The sequence below is a fragment of the Trachypithecus francoisi genome, unplaced genomic scaffold (assembly GCF_009764315.1).
Source record: "Trachypithecus francoisi isolate TF-2019V2 unplaced genomic scaffold, Tfra_2.0 Lachesis_group3, whole genome shotgun sequence".
NCBI lineage: Eukaryota > Metazoa > Chordata > Mammalia > Primates > Cercopithecidae > Trachypithecus > Trachypithecus francoisi.
This window is the reverse complement of record NW_022681468.1, coordinates 163,308,518-163,329,361: the sequence shown is the minus strand read 5'-3', so window position 1 is coordinate 163,329,361 and position 20,844 is coordinate 163,308,518. Positions and strand designations below refer to the sequence as shown.

The window sequence follows — 20,844 nt, the reverse complement described above, 5'->3', positions numbered from 1 at the left end:
TCTACTTCTGCAAAACCTATTATGTGACTGTTTAGTCTCTTGATAGTGTTCTATGATACCCAGAAGCTTTCTTCATTCTTTTTAAATCTTTTGTTGTTCTTGTTTATCTGACTGGATAATTTCAAATATTTTATCTTCCAGCTCACTGATCCTTTCTTCTGCTTGATAGAGTCTGCTGCTGAAATTTTCTATTAAATTTTTTAGTTCAATCATTGTAGTCTTTATCTCACAGATTTATATCTGGTTCTTTTCTATTCATTCTACTTCTTTGTCAATATTTTGCTCTGAGTATTGTTTTTCATATTGTAGTAAATTTTATCTGTATATATTGTTTTAGCTCACTGAACTTCTTTCTGAATATTATTCTTAATACTTTACCAGTCATTTTATAATCTCCATTTCTTGGGGGTTCATTGTTGGAGCTTTATTAGTTCTTTTAGAGGTGTCATGATTTCCTGATTCTTTTTAATCCTTGTGTCCTTCCGTTGTTGTCTGCACATTTGAGGAGATAGCTCTTCTTCTGGCCTTTACAGGTGTTTTTGTTTTTGTTGTTGTTTTGTTTGTTTTTCTGTTTGACAGTGATAGACCTTCACTGTCTCATCCTCTCTACCTTCTAGCCTGTGATTCTGAAAGGCCAGCTCATGACAACCTTGCACAGGCAGAGCTTTTCAATTCTGTGGTTGATGGGTCACTGCCTTTGCTTTGATGTTGAAGGAAGCTGCTGACTGTGCTCTGCTCTCTGGTGAGGCTACTGGCTGGACTCTGCTCTCAGGCAGAGCTGCTGGCTGGGTACTATGATGGTTCCTGGCCAGGCTGGTTATGGACTGTATTCCCTGGCTGGGCACTTTTGCTATTTGGGTTCTATAGTTGAGCAGGGCTGCAGGCCAGGCCCTGAGGTTAGGTGGGGTCACTGTTCAGGATGGGTGGAGCCCATCCTGATGTGGAATCACCTTTTTGTTGAGTTCAGTAGCTGTTTGACCTCCCGGCTCAAGTAGGTTTAGCCCCTTTCCATCTCTGCAATGTGCAAAGATACAAGTTTCCTTATCGGGTGGGGTCATTGAGTCATTGACTTTTGGCTAAATGGAACACTGCTTGACTTTCTGGTTTAAGCTAGTCTAGCCCCTTCACTTTTCTAAAATGCATAGAAGTGGGAGTCTCCCTTCCTGGGCAAGGTCATTGTGCAGGCTTTTGGGTTGAGTGGAATCATCTTGACTTCCTGGGTCAAGCTGGTCTAGCTTCCACACTTCTCCAAAATGTGCAGAGGTGAGAGTCTCCCTGCCTGGGCAGGGTCCCTGGGTAGGCCCTAAGTCTGAGCATGTTCACTGGCCATCTAGAAACTCGAGCTAGGTTAAACTTCCCACTCTGTTTCTGAAGGCAACCAAATCAGCTTTGTGGGTGGTTTATGAGGTTGGTTTGTATCTTCAATTTTGGTGCCACAGCTGGGAGAAACAAGTACCACCCAGATTTGTTTGCTGGTGACTCTGACTTCTGCCTCTTTTCTTTGTTTCTATCTAACCCTGGGCAATCTAGCCGTGTTATTTCCCCCTAATGTTCTAAGTGAGGTGAAACTGGGGTGGGCTTCCTGGGAAGCCTTTCCAAATGCTTGGAAATTTGGATGACTACCTCCAATTTTCTTTTCCCCATGTAGATAGAATATGTGTACCCATAGAAATCCTTTTCATCTGGCATCCTGCTGGCTTGGGGAAGGGGAGTGCAGTCAAAGTAAGACCATTCTTTTTACTCTTCTAATTTGGATTTCAATCAGTTCTGCAGACCAAATGGATGTCTCAGGCTTGTTTCAATGTTGAAATTTTCAAAAGGATGTTCTGGTCTGTAGACAGTGGCTATTTGATCTTTCTTTGTGGGGTGGAGGGGTGAAGGTGGAGTCTAACTTCCTATTCCACCAGCTTGGTGACATCACTTCCCTGACCCAGTCCATTCAATTTCTGGGATAAATCCTATTTTATGATGATGGGTAATCCTCTTAAAAATTTTTAAATTTTGCCTTGCTCTTGGTTAATGTACCTTTTTTTTTTTTTTTTTTTTTTTGCTGAAAAATTCTTATTCAACAAGTTTATTGCTAAAAAAAAAAAAACAAAAAAACTTGTGATCTACTCATAATGCAGTTATACCCTACTATTAAACTTTGTTCAGGGAAGTATAAAATTTCTCTACCTTTGTGAAATTTGAGCAGATATCATGGTTTTCTGCCAATGTTTTAGTAAAAGTTGTTTTCTATCTTTGTGTTACACAGGTATTCTCAGTTCAGTGTTTAATACTAAATTCAAATTTAGTATTAACATCTTCCGTTTACACAGCCCATTTGTACTTCAGACTGGAAGCTTGCAGTGGCAAAGAGCAGGGACTTGGGGCTTCTCAACCTCTCTGCCTTCTACTTTCTCTTTTCCCTGCCCCTACTCAGTGTGACAGATTACATATGACTTCCCTAATTTTAAAGATTTAATTTTGGGGGTGGAGGAAAAAATGGATAAGAAGTTTTACATTAACTGATACTGTTTTCTGGTGGCTTCATATTCTGACCTGGAAGATACTGAAAATTAACCCTTCTCAGAGCTTTCCAGCAAATTCCTTGACTGAAATTGGGTATTGGTGGTGGACACGGTAGGCTGGTTTTCTGTTCCATGGAATTTCCTGGGACTTTTATTAGCTCTAGGACTGTATCCTTCACGGTCATCTTCCATTGCTGTACTCATCTAGGCAGCCCTGTTGTAGAGGATCCATGATAAATCCAGGACCTCCATTTCATCCATGTAGCTCGTGTGTGTGCAACAGGAAATATGCCTGCGTTTTCATAATCTGAAAGGCAAATTCCTATTCAGTCTCCTCTATCTTGTCACCTTAACACCACTTTTCTCAGGTGTAAAGTAGGCACCATTAATCCTTGTATGCCACTTGGAAGGTGCCAGCCTTTCTTCAAGATGTGTGTAAACTCTCCCAAGAAATCTATTTCCAAGTTCCCTCTTTCTCATCTAACATCATGGCTTGGCTGAAGTTTCCAAGAAACATGAGCCAATTTATTGAAGTTTCCTAGATAAACTATCCAATGTAGAGGTGGTAGTAGGAAGCCCTGCAATGGTTTGAATGTCCCCCCGCAAAACGCCTTGAACTCCAAAACTCACTGAATCCCCAATGTGGTAGCATGGAGAGGTGGGGCCTTTCAGAGGTGATTGGGTCATGAGGGCTCTGTCCTCATGAATGGATTAATCCATTTATAGATTAATGGATAATGGGTATTCATGGGAGAGGAACTGGTGGCTTTATAAGAAGAGAAAGGGAGATGTGAACTAGCACATGAGCCTGCTCAGCCCCTCGCCGTATCACACACTACACTGCCTCGAGACGCTTCAGAGAGTTCCCTCCAGCAACAAGATTCTCACTTTCTTCAGATGCACCTTCTCTACCTTGGACTTGCCAATCTCCATCACTGTAAGAAAGAAATTTCATTTCTTATAAATTACCCAATTTCATGTATTCTGTTACAAACAACAGAAAATGGACTAATGAAGGTTGTCTCGCACATTTATCTGTGATATATACCATATACAGTCTCTTAAATATAGTAACAGATTATATGTCTTCTTTTTTGGTGTGTTTTGTCCTAACATGAATCAAGTAGATTTCTCTCTTTTTTTATGTTCTGCAGTGGATTATATTGTATGGGAAATTTCTTTTTTTTTTTTTTCTGTAGAATGATAGGCTTATTGATTTTATTTTTTCAAAGCCTTTAAGAGAATCTACAATCTGTCATCATTTAATTCATTGCAAATCAACTTTATTGAGGTATACTTTACATGAAATGACATATACCCATTTGTCTAGGTTGATAAGATTCGTCTAATACATATACCCATGTAATCACCACCACAATCAAAAAAGAATGTTTTTATTACCCAAAACATTCCCCGTTGCCCATTTGCAATTTATCTCTTACTCCTTATCCCTAAACAAACATTCTATTTTCTGTCAGTATAGAATTTTTCTTTTTTCAGATATCTTTTTTTTTTAATTATACTTTAAGTTCTAGGGTACATGTGCACAACGTGCAGGTTTGTTACATATGTATACATGTGCCATGTTGTGTGGGAAATTTCTATATCTGAAAGGGTTGATGTTCCTTTAAGCATTTAAAGGTTTACCCATAAATATGTAATTTATATGAAATATTGTTGGGGGAATGTTTTATAAGTACATGCTACTTTGTAAAGGATCTTGAATAACATTTTCCACCCTGCCACACAGGGCTTCAGTTTCTGCAATACTTACGGGTCTCGAGGTTTTCTGCTTGTATTAGCCTTGAGAATTCATGTTTTTCAGGAAGATGTCATTTTTGTTTGGCCTTTCTAATCATTAGCATGCACATGTACATTGCTTTGTCTTATGTTTTAAGCTTTTTAGAACATAACTGTTATGATTCCTTTTTCATTTATAGCTGTGATTGTTCATCTCAAGAAATATCTATTTTATTTATATTTTTAAAGAACTAGGCGTTGACTTTATATCATAATTCTATTCACTAACTTCCTGTCTATCTTTGGAAACACCCTCCCTCTCCTGCTGTGATCCACCTCTATGTTGGGTTGTTCTGCAGTGGGCAGGTCTGTACATACCTACCCCCAAAGGCTGAGGAAGCTGAGAGGCTAAAGAAAGAGGCTGACAAATCCAGTTTCTTAGAAAGACACATTTAATGAGAGCTTAAGAACAGGTGCCATGTCTTTGTCTCAGGCAGCAGTGAGAGAGATGGTGGATCCTCACACAATTACCCTCAAGATCCAGGGCTTATATACCTTAGTGAGGGAATGCGTAGGACAATCGACGTTGACCTCTCAGGGAGAGGCAAGAATGCTGTGTGAATCTGCTTAAGGGCAGGATTGATGGTCAAGGCTCTTTTGACCGAAAGTCCAGATTTATGGTAACAGTAGAAAAAGTAGAAATCTTAGAGGCATTCCTGGAACAGGGGTTAATCAGAAGTCAGAATGGCAGATTACCATCCAAAATGGGGTGGCTTTAGGCTCCACTTGGATGGTAACATCAGCAAAGTGGCAGACTGAAAAGCTCCAAGCTCTTGTCCCCTCACAAAAACATCCAAACAAAACAAAACAAAAACTACAAGCTATCTGAACCAACCTTGTAGAAGCTCTGGAAATCAGTTTAAGGTTCACAGTAATCAGTCAAATGCCCAGTCAAGCAAAAGCTATGTTAAAAACAACAGGAAAGTTTTGTGGCGTTTTTCACTTGCCATTTCCCCCACCCACATCCTAGGGCAGGGATTGTTTCGGTTTTGAGCAGGCAGCAGGCTCATACCCAGTGCTCCCTCTCCTACCGGAGGCAGCAGAGCAGATCTTATTTGCAAATTATTGTGTACATATGTTCTAAACTGTCTGGAGGATGCCTGAAGGACTGAAGCAAGATGTTCATCTCAGTTTTGCCTAACTCAGAATGCAAGTAAGAGAAGGGGTGGGCAGTGCTCATTAAGGCTACAGGGTAAAGACGAACCTAAAGATGCCTGGGATGGGAGATTTTGGATGGAAGCATAAAATAGACCATCTAAGGCTCAAAAGAGAAGCTGGGATGAGACTCTTAGAGAAATGAGGTCATTCAAAAGCAGCCACATATATAGAGATACTTAAAAATCCATGCACATGCCTAGACAAGAAGTATGCACAGAAAAGTCCTAAGGAACCTCCAGTGTTTGCTTTTGGTTAATCCCTAGGCTTAGAGGAACGTGTACCCCAGCACATAGCCAGTCTACAAAGACTGAGAAAGAATGCTGTTCTCTTTTTTGTTTGTGCGTTTTTTGTTTGTTTGCTTCAGCTCTTGGCACTTAAGGAAATTCTTGTTAAAACATTTTCCAGGCATGGTGGCTCATGCCTGTAATCTTAGTGCTTTAGGAGGCCAGGGTGGGAGTATCAGTTGTGATCATGAGTTTTAGACCAGCCTGGGCAATGCAACAAGACCCTGTCTCTACCAAATACATAAGTAAATAACAATAAAGGAAGAAACAATCTAGCCAGGCATGTTGGTGCATGACTGTGGTCCCAGCTACTTGGGAGGCTGACACAGGAAGGTCGCTTGAGCCCAGGTGTTCGAAGCTACAGTGAGCTATGGTCAGGCCCCTACACTCAGCCTACGCAATAGAGTGGGATCCCATCTCTAATAAATAAATACACACGTAGATAAATAAACGTAAAACATTCTCTCAACATGAGCTAAAGCAACGGAGACTTCACTGATTAACCTTGACACGAAATAATCTTTTCAAAAAAAGTTTAGAAATGACTCAAAACAAATGGACTGATAAAAGCAGCAAACCCTGGGCAAAGGAAAGAATCTGATTTTCAGAGTGACCGCATTATAATAACGAAATGCCCAGTTTTCAGGGGAAAAAAATCACAAAGCATACAAAGTAAGAGGAAAACATGGCTTAGTCAAAGGAACAAAATAAATTGGCAGAAATCTAATTATTGGACTTACTTGATAAAGACTTTAAATCTCTTTATTCAAAGAGGTAAAGGAAAATGTGGACAAAGAACTACAGGAAATAGGAAAAAAGGTAATAGCCATCCTAATGTGTGTGGTGTAGTACTTCACTGTGGTTTTGACTTGCATTTCCTTAAACTGCAATGAGATACTACATCACACACATTAGAGGTGGCTGATATATATATATATATAACATTTTAATATATGTGTATTTTTTTAAATGTAAAGAACAAATGTTGTCAAAATCAAGAAAAAATAGGAACCTTAGGGATCTCTGATGGGAATTTAAAATGATTCAGTCACTGTGGAAAGCAGTATGGTGGTTCCTCAAAATTTAAACATAAAATTAACATATGATCCACAATTCCAGTTCTGAGTAGATACAAAAGAAGTGACCCAAACAGATATTTTTACGCCAATGTTTATAGTAGGATTATTCATAGTAGCGAAAAGGTAGAAACAAGCCAAATGTCTACCAGCAGATGAGTGGATAAGTAAAATATGGTGTATCCATATAATGGAATATTTTTCAGTTTTAAAATGTAATGAAATTCTTATACATGCTACACTGTGGATGAACCTTGAAAACAATATAGTAAGTGAACTAAACCAGGCAGAAAAAGACAACTATTTCACTTATATGATTTCACTTATATGTGGTGACCTATAGAATAGGTTAATTTAGAGAGACAGTGTGTGAACTAGAGGTTACTGGGCCTGGGGTTAGGGTCATCCATGTTACTGTGTAAAAGGTACGGAGTTTGTGTTTGAGATGATGAAAAAGTTCTGGAAATGGACAGTAGTGATAGTTGCACACCAATGTGAATGTGCTGAATTATGCACTTAAAAATTGCTAATGGTACATTGATATTGTGTATATTATATTTGAATTAAAATGTTTTTTATTTTTTCATGTTTAATTTGCTAATTTGGATGCTGTTTGGTCTTGCTCTAATAAATCTCAGTTACGTATCCATTTTATCCCCTCAATATCTATCATCTCCTCTGTTTTCAAAGCTTCTTTTTTCTACCTCTGCCTTTGAGTAGGTTTTACAAGTTTGCCCTCTCCTTTCTACTAAAAATAGGGTCACCCAGACCAGCATCAGCATCACCTGGGAACATTATCTGGGAATTTCAGAATGAAAGACTCACCCAATTCCAGAATCTGAATTTTTTTCTTCTTCTTCTTTTTGATGGAGTCTTGCTCTGTTGCCCAGGCTGGAGTGCAGTGGCGCAATCTCGGCTCACTGCAACCTCCGCCTCCCAGGTTCGAGCAATTCTGCCTCAGCCTCCCAAGTAGCTGGGACTACAGGCTTGTGCCACCACACCCAACTAATTTTTTGTGTTTTTAGTAGAGACGGGTTTTCACTGTGTTAGCCAGGATGGTCTCAAACTCCTGACCTTGTGATCCACCCACCTCGGCCTCCCAAAGTGCTGGGACAGAATCTGAATATTAACAAGGTCCTTCAGTAACATATGTGCTCATTAAAATGTAAGAAGCTTTCCATGCTGTTAAAGGATTTTCAGCCATGTGAATTCTGTTGCCTTGTCTTCAGTACAGATTTCAATTTGGCATTTGTGGCTAGGATTTCTTGCATTCATCTCTCAGTGTTGAGCGTCTTCTGTCTGTCTATGCCTTCATTTCACAATGTTCTTTTGCCTTCCCATTCTTCTTGAAAAGAGGCCGTATCCACTCATACCTTTTAGTAACCAGGCACCTGTCATCTGAATTTTTCAACTTTCATTTTCTAGGCTTCCATTGCTTTTCATGGGACATCTCTTCTTTTATTCAGAATGTGTATGCTTTGGTGGAACAGATTCATAGAAACAAAGTGACTTTCTGGTGTCCATATGGATATGGTGACCTTGACTTCAGTTTCCCTCTCATATTGGAGGCTGTAGCCTCTAGGATATAAATGTGAAGATCAGGCAAAGGTGGGCCATTTGTTGTGCCTCATTGTCAGTTAATTAGGGTAGGTCTTTCTGTCTGGCTGCAGAGTTATAGCTAAACCGTGAAGTCAGACACACTTTGTGGTACTTTGGGTAGAGTCTTGAGTGACATTTTCTACGCCGGCATGCATGGCTTCCTCCAGCTGTGACAGCTTACCTTCAGGCCTCTGGGTTCCATGCATTTGACCATATCCCCCCAACTACATTCATCCAGGGAGTCGTGTTCTCAGAGGCTAGAGACACAGATAGCAAGCTGTTATTTTTGCACTGTCTGATGGAGCTTTCTGTGGTAATGGGGGTAGTCCATAATCCGCATAGTACAGTAGCTACCAGTCAGTCACAGGGGGCTATTGAGCACTTTGTATGTGATGAGAACATCAGAGGAGCTCCATTTTTAATATTATTTCATTTAGATTAATTTAAAATAATTAATTCTAAATGTAGATATAAATAGTCACACATAGCTGGTGGTTACTGTTTTGGACAATGCATTTCTCAATTGTGAAACCCCCAAGTGCTATAATCAGATCCAGATAGTTGGAGTGACTCAAAGTACTTCAGTGATTCTTTCCAACTGTTTTCTCTGTTCCTCTTCAGAGGGTTGAACCTGTGGTGTCGTCCTTAAGAACTTCTCATTCCACCCTCTGGGCAGTTCCTTTCTTTCAGGAGTTCTAGAATCTGCCTACACCTTTTGTTCTGGCGGGAGCACTGTTGCCAGTTTGTGGCTTTATGTAGCGTGTTGCCAAAGTCTTTGAAAATCAAGAGGAGGTACATGGGGCCTGTCTCCTTTGCCTGAGGGAACTACTCCTTCCCAAAAATGAGTATTCCTGAATGGTAGTGGAGTTATGCTTCAATATAGAAACATGTCCCTATTTTAGGAAAATGCTCTTTGCTAAGGGTTTTGCTGTCTTATGACACTCCTCAGAAGTATCAGGTTGTGATTCCTACGTATTGATAAGAGAATTTATGCTTTTGTATGTTTGCAGTGAACTTGTGTTGACTATTGTATCAGCTATCTATTGCCACAAGAATGTGGTGTAACAATCAGCTAGAAAGCCTTGATGCGTTTGGTAACCCCAGAGTGCTCATTGCTTGTGTGTCTGTGTTGTTAATGAGCATCTCTGCTGGTTCTGGCTGGCGCTGTCACAGGCTGGGTGTTGGGGACCCATTAGCTTACCCAGGGCAGTCTCTGAAAAGATGAATGGTCACCTCAGTCCTGCTCTTTGTGTTCATTCTCCTGAAACCAACAGACAGACTCCTCTGGGTATGACTTTCTCACAGCAGAGGTAGAAGCAGAAAAGCCCAGAAAAAGAATGCATCTTGGGGCCTAAGCATGGACTGGCACATAGTCACTTCCAGCCATTATATTAGATAAAGCAAGTCACAAAGTCGGCGCACATTCAAGAGGTAGACAAACAGCCAGCTCCTCTTTGGTGAGAAGAGTTGTAATGATATGGCTGGGAGCGTGGATTCTGGAAAGAGGAAAGGAACAGGCTGCTAACACACTCAACTGACCACGATAATTTTCCCAGCAACATCCTCAAGGAGTTCCCATAGCAAAAGCCTTTGGACAGTTCTATGAATGTGTTTTCTTATGTATTTTGTAAAGCAAAACGAAAATCAGGATAACCAAAACATTGACCTATGTCCTGTGACTTCTTCACATTGAATAAGCACTTACTCAAGGAAAATTCTTGGTCTGAATTATTCGATTTAGGTCCTACATCCTAGCATCTGAGTTCCTTTTCTTGGTAAAATGATAGCTGCCTCCACCAGCCAGTGCATCCTGCATCAGAGGAATGAGGAATGAAGATGAGAGTGAGTTGCTATAGGTGACTGCAAAGGACCAAATGGTTACCTGTGAAGCAATGCCTTAGCTGTGGTGCTAACCCATGGCCATAGATATAACTCTTGCCCAGATTTCTGGAACGTTTGGGCATCTTGAGTGCAAGCCAGAAGTCACACCAAAGGAGCTACTAACTTGCTTCCAGGTCCTGTTAGCTTAACAAGATTGTGATCAGAGATCTAGGACTACCCTGAAGGCAACATTTCATCATGGTCTTCACTGCACCCGAAGCCATAAAGCTCTCACACACTGAGGTTAGAGTCCATTCTGCAGGATTGAATTCTGCAGATGAGAACTGAATTCTGCAACATAAAGATTCACCGAGACCACTTGACCATAAAAACAGGGGATTCTTTTCCAAGCCTCTTGAACCAGTGAGCCCATGGAGGCTCTCAGAGTCCATAACCATGCACAGCCAGGACTCATGCTGGGAGTGCCTGATAGTGGGAATGTGTCCCCACTTACTCTTACATTTGGGACATTAAAGCCAAGAAGGACTAAACCAACTCTCTTTTCACATTTTGCTCGAGTCCCACACTTCAGCTTATGCCTGGTCATCTTATCTCGAAAGTCATTTGTTCTGAGAATATTTACAGGACACTTACTCTGCATGTGTGGTCGGGGGGTGCTGCCGTTCTAGGTACTGGGGAGAGAACCGTGGACAGGAGCAATAAAGTCCTGCTGTTGTGGGCTCACCTGGGGGTGAGCGAAAGACCAGCAAGTTAACAAATAATGGACTTTCTGATTTGTAGGTGTAATGAAATGTAATGAAAACATTAAAAAGGAGGAAGCGGAGGAGAGATAGAGACCAAGATTGTTTAGTTCCAGAAGCTTCTCTGAGAAAGCTGGTCCAGGACCTTGACATTCAGTGACCAGCCAGGGACATCAGAATCAGTGCTTGCAATAGACATTTTAATCTGTTCTCTCCAGTGTTTGCAGTGAATCAAAGCTGTTCATACAAATGGATTGTGTGTGTTGCTGGATTCACTCTAAGCATGAATCCCAGACCTTGACCTTATCCAGCCTTTTCCAGTAACACTGACAAGGAGCACTTTTATACCTAAGTCAACAGGTGGACATTTCAGACAAATGTTTGCAGAAGTGAGCATGTCCCTGACCATCAGACAGCAACATTTCCACAGCAGTCCTACCAGGTGATATGCAGACAAGTTTGTATTTATGCAGTTCATGAAGAGTTTGCATCTGCCCTTATTATATCAATGTGTGAATATTTTAAAAATGGAAATGCTAATGCCAAAAAGTATTTCACAAGCTTAATACAACTGAGACAAAATGAAAACCCTTCAACACGTTGACATCCGTGTATCTTGACCTGCTTGACTCAGGCTTCCTCACTCAGGTGTGCAGGGAACGGTCTCTAAGGGTAGTTGAAGGCAGCATTCAAAGATGATGTGTCACCAGAATCTCAAAATACGATTTTACACTTATTAGAGATAGTGCTCTCCTTACAACTTCAACTTTATTTCTTACATGTTAATACTTTTAGTTCTTAAACATATCTTTAGACAGGTATTGTTTGTAAAAGCAGGAATGATCTAATAAATGACCCTATTCCACAAAGGGGGAGAAACTGTTGGATTAAATGTCACTATAGTTACTGCAGGAATAGCATGTAGAATATTTATTTTCTGCATTTGCTCATTATATTTCCAATTTGACATATTTAATGAGAATATTATGGGTGTATATATGTGTATATATATATGCCTATGATATATGTATCAATATTTATATCTCTGTCTACATAAATGTATCAACCTTATTGCTCTTCATTCAAAACAAGATTTTCATTTCCTGAGTAGGCCTTTAAAAGTTGAATATATTTTGTATGTTTAAGGTGAAAGAGGTAATACCCATGTAGCAGAGCATAGGGTTCAAACTGCCTGGATCTGAATGTCACGTCTGCCGTCCAGTGACATTGGGAACGTGGTTGAGCTGCTTACCCTTTCCGAACCTTGGTTCACTCATCTGCACAATGGATATAATAATAATAATACCTCTGTAATATGGTTGTTGTGAGAGTAAACACGTGTGTATTAAAATGCTTGGCACAGAACTGGGCATTGAGCAAGTGCTCCACCGGTGTTCCATGAAGTACAGATGTGACTGGTGGGTGTGCTGGGCACTCAGATGATGACTCAGCACCATCCCTGTAATGTGGTCCAGTTCTCTAGTCCTCACTCCTCTGTCTCTTCGTCAACTTTTTTGTTTTTTCTTTCTACTTTCAGCATTCTCAAAGTATGACTGTAAAGAAAGGATATATTGGACACAAGGACATATATGTCACTTGGCCATTATCTTTCTCTGCTTCTCTATCAGAGACATGCCTTGTAGTCACAGAGACCCTAAGCACTGCTGTCTCTCAATCATAAAACAAAAAAGAAACAACCAAAAGAAAAAAAAGGAATCTGCTGAAGAGTAATACTGGGAGAGCCTCAGCCAGTCCTGTTGGATCCCGATTGCTGAACTTCATCCCATTCCTTAGGAATAACAGTGGAATTCTCAGATCACAGGGGGCTGGACAAGGTGGCGCTAGATGTTGGTTAAATTGTTCTGTCAGGACAGAAAATAGATACGTTTGTTAGGGAAAACATAAAACCATGTGTGTGAGTGTTGGGGATTACACAGCTGGAGTCCGGATGTCACTGTGGCCTCTCTGCCCTTGGTTGATCTCCGTGCACTCGGCTTGGACTCAGTTCTGCCATCTGTGAAATTCCTCAACCCCTCTGTAACCCCTGTCAGCCCGAACACAACTCCTGCACAGGCTTTAAGAAGCTGCTCCCTGGAGAGGTGGAGCACACATTGGATGATTTCTGCGATGTCCCAGGATCGATTCACTCAAAAGGCCCACTCTCCCAGCCTCTGATGAGTTGAGTCAACTTGGATGAGGATTTGGGGGCTCAGGGAGGGGTTGGGGCATGCTACTCCGCCACGGTTGGCTTCATCACTCTGCCACTCGCCCCCACTCTCTCTCCTTTTGCCTTTTTGTCCCAGCTATTCAGCTACTTCTTCTGTCTTGATGGTTACCTTTTGTAGCATGAGCAAGAGCAAGCTCCCGTGCCTCACTCTCCACTCTGAGAGTGTTTTCTGAGTATTTCTTCCAAATGAAGAAGAGTAGTGAGTAGATGTGTCTGCCTTATTCCTCACATAAAAAGAAAAAAGTGGCTCATTTTTTTTTTCTTATTGTAAATTGACAATGATAATCATATAGATTTATGGGTTCTGTGAAGAGGGAGTTGCGTGGGGAAAAAATGTATGGGGTACAAAATGATGTTACGATTTATGAATCCAATGTGAAATAATTAAATCAAGCTAGTTAACATATCCATCACCTCAAATAATTAACATTTTTTTGTGGCAAGAACATTTGAAATTTACTTAGCAATTTGAAATGTGCAACACTCTACTACTAACTATATTCACCATGCTGTGCAGTAGAATGCACAAAAAGAGAAAACATATTTTCCGTTTGAAATTGTCTACCCTTTGCTCATCACCTCCCTATTTCCCCTCCTCCAGCTTCTGCCACCGCCATTCTACTTTCTATTTCTATAAGTTAATTGTTTTAATTCCACATATAAGTGAGAACATGTAGTATTTGTCTTTCTGGGCCTGACTTATTTCACTTAGCATAATGTTCTCCAATTCCATCAATGTTGTCACAAATTTCAGAATTTCCTTCTCTCTGTTTTTCTCTCTGGTTTTTTTTTTTTTGGTTTTTTTTTGAGATGGAGTCTCACTTACATTGTCACCCAGACTGGAGTGTAGTGGCCCCATCTCAGCTCACTGAAATAGGGTTCCATTTTATAGCCAGAATTATAACAGAATGAGAAGACCTGGACAGTTGCTGTACTTGGTGTACTTGGTGGGACAAGGGTATGCTGTCACCAGTTCTTCTAGCCTCAGGTTCCCCTTCTCCCTCCAATAATGTATCCCCATGGTGTCCCCAAACAATTTGGGCATGTTTATGTGTGTGTATGCGTGCATCTGTGTGTGTGTGGGGGGGGGGGGTGATTTGAAGAGTGAATAAGAAAACAAACAGTAAGAAACAGTAATTTCAATCATTGACTCAGTTCAAGTGAATAGGTACCAAAATATATAAGACAATTAAGCCAGGTGTGGTAGTTCATGCCTGTAATCCCAGCGCTTTGGGAGGCCGAGGTGGGCAGATCACGAAGTCAGGAGATTGAGACCATCCTGGCTAACACAGTGAAAACCGTCTCTACTAAAAATACAAAAAAATTAGCTGGGCATGGTGTGGGGGGCCTGTAGTCCCAGCTACTCAGGAGGCTGAGGCAGGAGAATGGCATGAACCCGGGAGGTGGCGCTTGCCGTGAGCCAAGATCACATGACTGCACTCCAGCTTGGGCAACAGAACAAGACTCTGTATAAAAAAAAAAAGGAAAATTTAAAAATTTGAACATTGTCAACTGAAGGTTTTTTTCTTCTTCATAAAGATTCATAATTTTAGCAGAACTCTGTTCTAATTTTGCATTATGGGCATCTTGTATGGACATTGGGTTGTCAATCTGCCGTAACACATGCCACAGTTGAAAAGTATGAGTCTGGAACTTCAGTTGGCTAGAATGTTAAATGCTGTAGAAAAATATGCCAAAGAGCTGTGTGTTGATTTGGGATCATAGAATGTAGTGCACTCTTTGACTCCAAGGATAAGGGGAAGTGTTATGACATTTGGAAGGAACACACTTTCACCATTGGTATGGATTTTGCTGATTGCATGGTGCATGCGTGCTATGTGCATAAAAAATTAAGCGTTGACCTGTTTACTGAATACGTTGACATTTTCCCTCACTGCTTCTCTCAATCATTGGAAAGCAGAACGTTGCTCTATCTGCTTGCTTAACCAGATGCTAATAGAAGGACAGACCTTACTCCATGATTTCCTTATCACCTGCGTTTAGGGTAAATGAGACAAGTCCATCAGAATTGGCATATGTCTAGTGTTTTACAGATGTTTGGGTTAGGGTCTGTTGGTAAGAGTCAGGCTTGCTCATCACCTGCAGCATTAGTAGGTTTGTTGTGAATATTAATAATGAAGACCATTCAGATAAAGCTCAACACTGAGCTTCAAGAAAGATGAAACCTGAAGGACAGCTGGGGATTGAGGGTGACTTAGGGATCTCAGGAGAAAGCATTCTCACGTTTTCATTCTTACTCCCCATCGTTGAACGGGCACAGCCAGGACTGCTGGTCACACAGAGACTGCACAGACTTTGAGAAGCTGCTCCCTGGAGAGGTGGAGCACACATTGAGCAAGGCCCCCGCTGCGGCCCAGGGCACAGCTGTGACTGCATCCTCAACTCTCCTTGCAGCACCTTCTCTCCTCTGTGCTGTTTTCTCACCCTTTGCTCTCCAGTTGGAAAACACATCACAGGCCTGTAAACCATGGCCCTGCAGATGCACTTCCCCTCTTATCTTTGCTGTTCAATTCATTCCTGTGGAAGAGAGTCTCTTTAGCTCCAGTCACTCTGCCAATTCATTCCTATGGAAGAGAGTCTCTTTAGCTCCAGTCACTCTGCCTACCAACTCAGCCCATGTCGTGTGTCTCTCGCCCACTAATGGCTTGCTGTCTCTGACTCAGGAACCCACTCCAGTCTAGTCACCATTGACAGTGGTGGGGAAAGGGTGGGGTTCTAGAGATATATAATGTAAAATATAATGACCCTAATAGTTGCGTTTTCAAAGAAGCAGCTTTGAGTAAGTTGGTCTCCCTAAGAGGAGGCTGCAGACAGAGTAGGAAAAGGACTGGACATTTCTAGAAGTGTTGTTTCTCAGTGTAGGGTTGGTTTAACCATTGCATGGTAGAGCCTTCACTGTTTGGGGGAAAAAATTATTTCCATGGCTTTAGCTGGCCCCAAGGGAACTTAACCCACCCAATTTTGGTTCATGATTGATAAAATAGAAGCCAAATATTCTCTTTGAAAAGAGAGATGATCACACAGTTAAAAAAAAAATCTGTAATATTAGAATCCAGCCCAATAAACAATGATAATAAAATTGAAAGAAGCAGAGGTGAGGTTTAGAGTTCCAAAGTGCATCTGTAGCTGCTTTAACACTTCCCGTGGAAAGTCAAAGACTCAGTCTTAAAACCTAATCGGTGGTGTCCTACACATAGGACCTCTCTGTACTACAGAGGCAAGAGAGTCTATAGACAAGAAGAGAAACAAAAATTGACGGTAAGAACTTCCTTGGAAACCCCCTTTCTCTGCCATTGATTATCCAAAGTCAATAAGACACAGTAAGGTTTTTGATACAATATGGTGACTATAGCTAATAACAAAGTGCTGCATACTCAAAAATTGCAAGAGGGTAGATTTTGCGTTTTCATCACACATAAAAAGAGTTAAATAGGTGATACAATACATTTGTTAATTACTTCAATCTAACTATTTCACAGTGTATACATATTTCCAAACATCATGCTGTATATTACAAATGGATACAATTTTTATGTTAATCAAAAAATAAATGATTAAAAAATATATAATAACGTTTTGTGTTTTTTTTTTTTTCTTGATAAATCTCTTCTGTATCATGCTGAAAAGAGTTTCTTATTTACTCAAGTTTCTCTCTGTATATAGTGAATGATGTTTAGCCAGGTGGACTTTGGGCAGGGGTCCCACGGGGTGCTTACTCGCTGTTTATATAGGAGCAGTCTCCCTGGTACATTTCTCAGCCCTTCTTTAATATCTTCCCTCACCCTGTGTATTTCAGAATCACCACGACAGCAGCATGCATGATGGACCTCAGGAGATACCCTCTGGACGAGCAGAACTGCACTCTGGAAATTGAAAGCTGTGTGTATCCTTATCTGTGTTTCTTTCTCCTCCTATGTGTATTTTAGATCCTGTGGTCATTATTTAGCATCTTTTTTCAAGGCATCCATAATTTTTTTGACATGGAAAGAGGGGAAGACAGACAGAGAAAGACAGAGAGAGAGACTCAGTATAAAAGAGTTCTTCATTCTGATCTGATTAAGAGAGTCTGTTTGCTGCGCTGAAATAGAAGAAAACAAATGCCCCTCATTTCGGTCCATTCAGTGAGAGGAGAGCAAACACCGAGATGCTATTTTCCTACAATATGCTTCATCACGCACGAGTGGCTGCACTGCTGGGACCCTGGGCGGTCAGAGTAAAACTCATTTCCCATCAGGAACTCGGCTTTACAAGCAGGCTATTTCTGCATCTCGGCAATTTTCTTCAATTTGAGTAGCATTCAGACGCTTTATTGATAATTCAGCATGGAGTACTCCTATATGAGAGATGAGAGCTGCATCCATAACATCTAACAATGTGCCTCCTGCTACCTAAACTACACCTCCTGGCATATCAGGATACGGTTTTCGTTGTTGCTTATCTTGGCCTATTATAAACTGGTTTATAACTAGTCTCAATTGGATTTAGGCTTGTCAATATTTGTACTGAATTTTGGAGATAAATGACTTTGACTTTGCAGTCCCACTTGATACAATTGTGGTAAGAGGCCAGTGTCTTTGTGAATGACCATGTTGAGAAACTGCCCTGGTGGTAGAGCCTAGTGTAGATCTTGGGTGAGGCTGGCCCCACGGTGCCCCTCACTTCCACCTGCATCACTATCATGTTTTCCGAGAGCTGTGCTTTTACAGAAGAAGAAAGACGTAAAGCCTTGTCAAATGATGCGTAGTTGAATTCTCTGGGGACGTTTACCTTAGAGGACAGAAGGCTCAGGGGAAAGATGATTTCCCAGTATTTGAAGGACGATCTTAAGAAGTTAACCGGCTTCAGTGTGGCCAGAGGGCACAACTCCAGTGAGTCAGTGGAAGTTTCAGGAAGGCCAGTTTGGAATCTAAGTAAGGCAGCAGCTTCTGTTTCAACTGTCGGGTCACACAGTGAGTGACTCCTGAGGGAGAGGACTCTGCCGCTGTGGTGTATGGGCAGGAGTGTTTGATGAGCAGGGAGATCTGCTGTAGAAGAGATCCTCGCCATGCGTGAGGTCCCTTCTCTGCAAAGAATCCATGGTTTAATCATTTGAGTGGAAGAAGGGATTCTCCTGATTTCTTGTGGTCTGACTACACATGTCTCCATGTTGGGACTAGACAGAAGAAAAATGGTATCTTTATTTCCACACGGGAGGTCACATTCGTCAACTCAAAGTTTACCCAACAAATACTCACTGGACATTAACTATGTAGGCACGGTTGTAAGCACAGGGATATTTAGAGATGACAGACAAAACACCTGCCTTCGTGGAGTTTATAGTCCACAAAAGACAGGAAACCTTAGACCAAAATCAAATAGTGCTTTGAAGAAAGTAAAGTCTGATAAAAGCATAGTGAGAGATTGTGAGGTTGCCTGTGAGATGGAGTGCCAGGGAAGGCTTCTGCGAGGTTTGGTTTCAGCCAAGATGCAAATGTGGGAAAGAATGAGCTACATGAAGATCTGGAGGTGTGCCCCTGCACAGGACCCAGGCGCCCTGGGCACAGCACGCTGGTCTGAGCTGCAATAAGAGACCAGTGAGGCCTGGCTGGGTGAACGAGGATGGGGAGCTGAAGGCCCAGGGGCCAGGTCTGTAGGTTCTTGAGGTTCTTGTAAGGAGTTTGTACTTGTTTTGCTCTTAATAATTTCACTGGGAAGTATTTGCAGGTTTTAAGCAGAGTATGCCACTTACCATGTGGAAAGATGCATATTTTATTAAAGAGAGGACAGTAGGTAGGACCAGGAAGGAGGCATTAGCTGTGGGGAGCATCTCTTCCCCACCCTACAGTTTTGGTCCATTTGTTTGACTAACATTCAATATTGAGTGAATTTTTTTTTACATTTTATGTTCAAATTAAAAAGTCCTTTATATTGAGATAATATTGTTCTCCCAATCTCTGTTTTAATTGATCGTATTGACAAAGTAGACCTAATGTTTTAGGAGATTCCTTGGTGTTACAAGTAACAATGGACTCTATTGCCCCACTTACTCATTCTCGAGAAGCCGTGATCAATCACCACATGAACACGAGCGCTGCGCTAAAGCTGGATTTGGAGCTATAATCCAGCTAACGACCATTGTTCTTTCTGATGAGACCACCTGTGCACATCTCTAAGGGTCAGGAATATCCCTAGAACAGGCATTTCTAAGGCTGGCAAACTTCGTGGCCAGGAAGAGCTGATAAAACCATCCAAATATGCTAAGGAGAACCTTCCTTTTGTTCTGAGCTTACCTCATGTAATCAATCACTGATTGGTGAAATTCACCTTCAGTCTTTGAACTCTCAAAAGCTCTCGAGAGGATTTTCCTTTCCAGAATTCTTCATACTTCAATTCTCATTTTCTCTTAAAACTATCTTATTCATTGCAGTTGAGATATATTTTAAATTCATCTCCGTGTGGTGTCTGGGTCAGCTCTGAAGTTGCACTTCACAGATAGGACTCTGGTCAGGGTACCCACTGTCCCCACTTCTCGACTTTTCAATACCAACCTGGTACCAATAAAATGGCAGTGATAACTGAGAATATTGGAAAGTTAGTTCTTTGATGACACTTCCCCTAGACAAGCACATTAAGCAAATCTACTCAAAACATGGCAGAGCCGCAGCCTCCATGTTAATGATAGTTTATTTAGCCGTGCATTTATACGAAATGATGATGTTTCCTATCTCCCTGCTTCTCTCTCGGCAGATGGCTACACCACGGATGACATTGAATTTTACTGGCGAGGCGGGGACAAGGCTGTCACCGGAGTGGAAAGGATCGAGCTCCCGCAGTTCTCCATCGTGGAGCACCGTCTGGTCTCGAGGAACGTTGTCTTCGCCACAGGTGAGTCCTGCATCCATTTATAGTCCCTTCAGGGGCACTGGCTCCGTGGGTGTGACTGGAGTGAGAGAATATGCTGCGACAGACTCACGGCACAGGATCATCCGAAGGAGTATTGTCATCCTTCACACATCACACACCCCTCTGCTCTCTGTATCTGAGGAGAGTGATAGGCTTTGCTGGGGAGGAAGGCTCCCCTGAGAAGAAGATGCACTCTGGGACTGGTTATTGAAAAGACTGAGGATGAATTTCACCAAAAAAAAAAAAAAGAATCTCCCATCCTTGGGCAGACAGCAGGTCATTGATGACCTTGGAGGCAGGAAGGAAGAGGAAGGAAAGAGGATGACCAGAGGAGGTAGGTGCTGTTCTCCTCCCAAGAGTAAGCTGCCTTCGTTCCACTGGGGTCAGCAGCCAGCCTTGGTGGCCCGGGAACTTGCGCCACCTCTGGTCCGCCTTGCCCCATTAGACGTGGTCATCTTCTCCTGACGTTACCTTATGATGAGGCCTTAGCCTGGGTTTCCTTGTCATCTTTATATCAACTGCCCAAAGATGGAGACGGTGTCTTCTGCTCCTCAGTCTATTCTTGCACAAGTTTCACTAAATGTATATTTTGCAGTGTGCAGTGCTGACTGTGCTTACTGAATGCTGTGCCTTGTCATTGATATAATAAATGAAAGTGCTTTGTAAAATGTAAAGCATTACAGAGACCACAAACTCTGGGTTGAA

General features: G+C 41.6%; 1 protein-coding gene across 1 annotated transcript in view; it reads left to right on the top strand.

Moving 5' to 3' along the window:
• Nucleotides 1–20,844, top strand: part of GABRB3 (gamma-aminobutyric acid type A receptor subunit beta3) — a 231,086-nt gene that overhangs the window by 173,964 nt on the left and 36,278 nt on the right. Inside the window, exons 5-6 of the mRNA XM_033190802.1 lie at nt 17,054–17,136; nt 19,984–20,121. Of these exons, the coding sequence (XP_033046693.1) occupies nt 17,054–17,136; nt 19,984–20,121 (221 nt within the window). The remainder of the gene's footprint in view (nt 1–17,053; nt 17,137–19,983; nt 20,122–20,844) is intronic.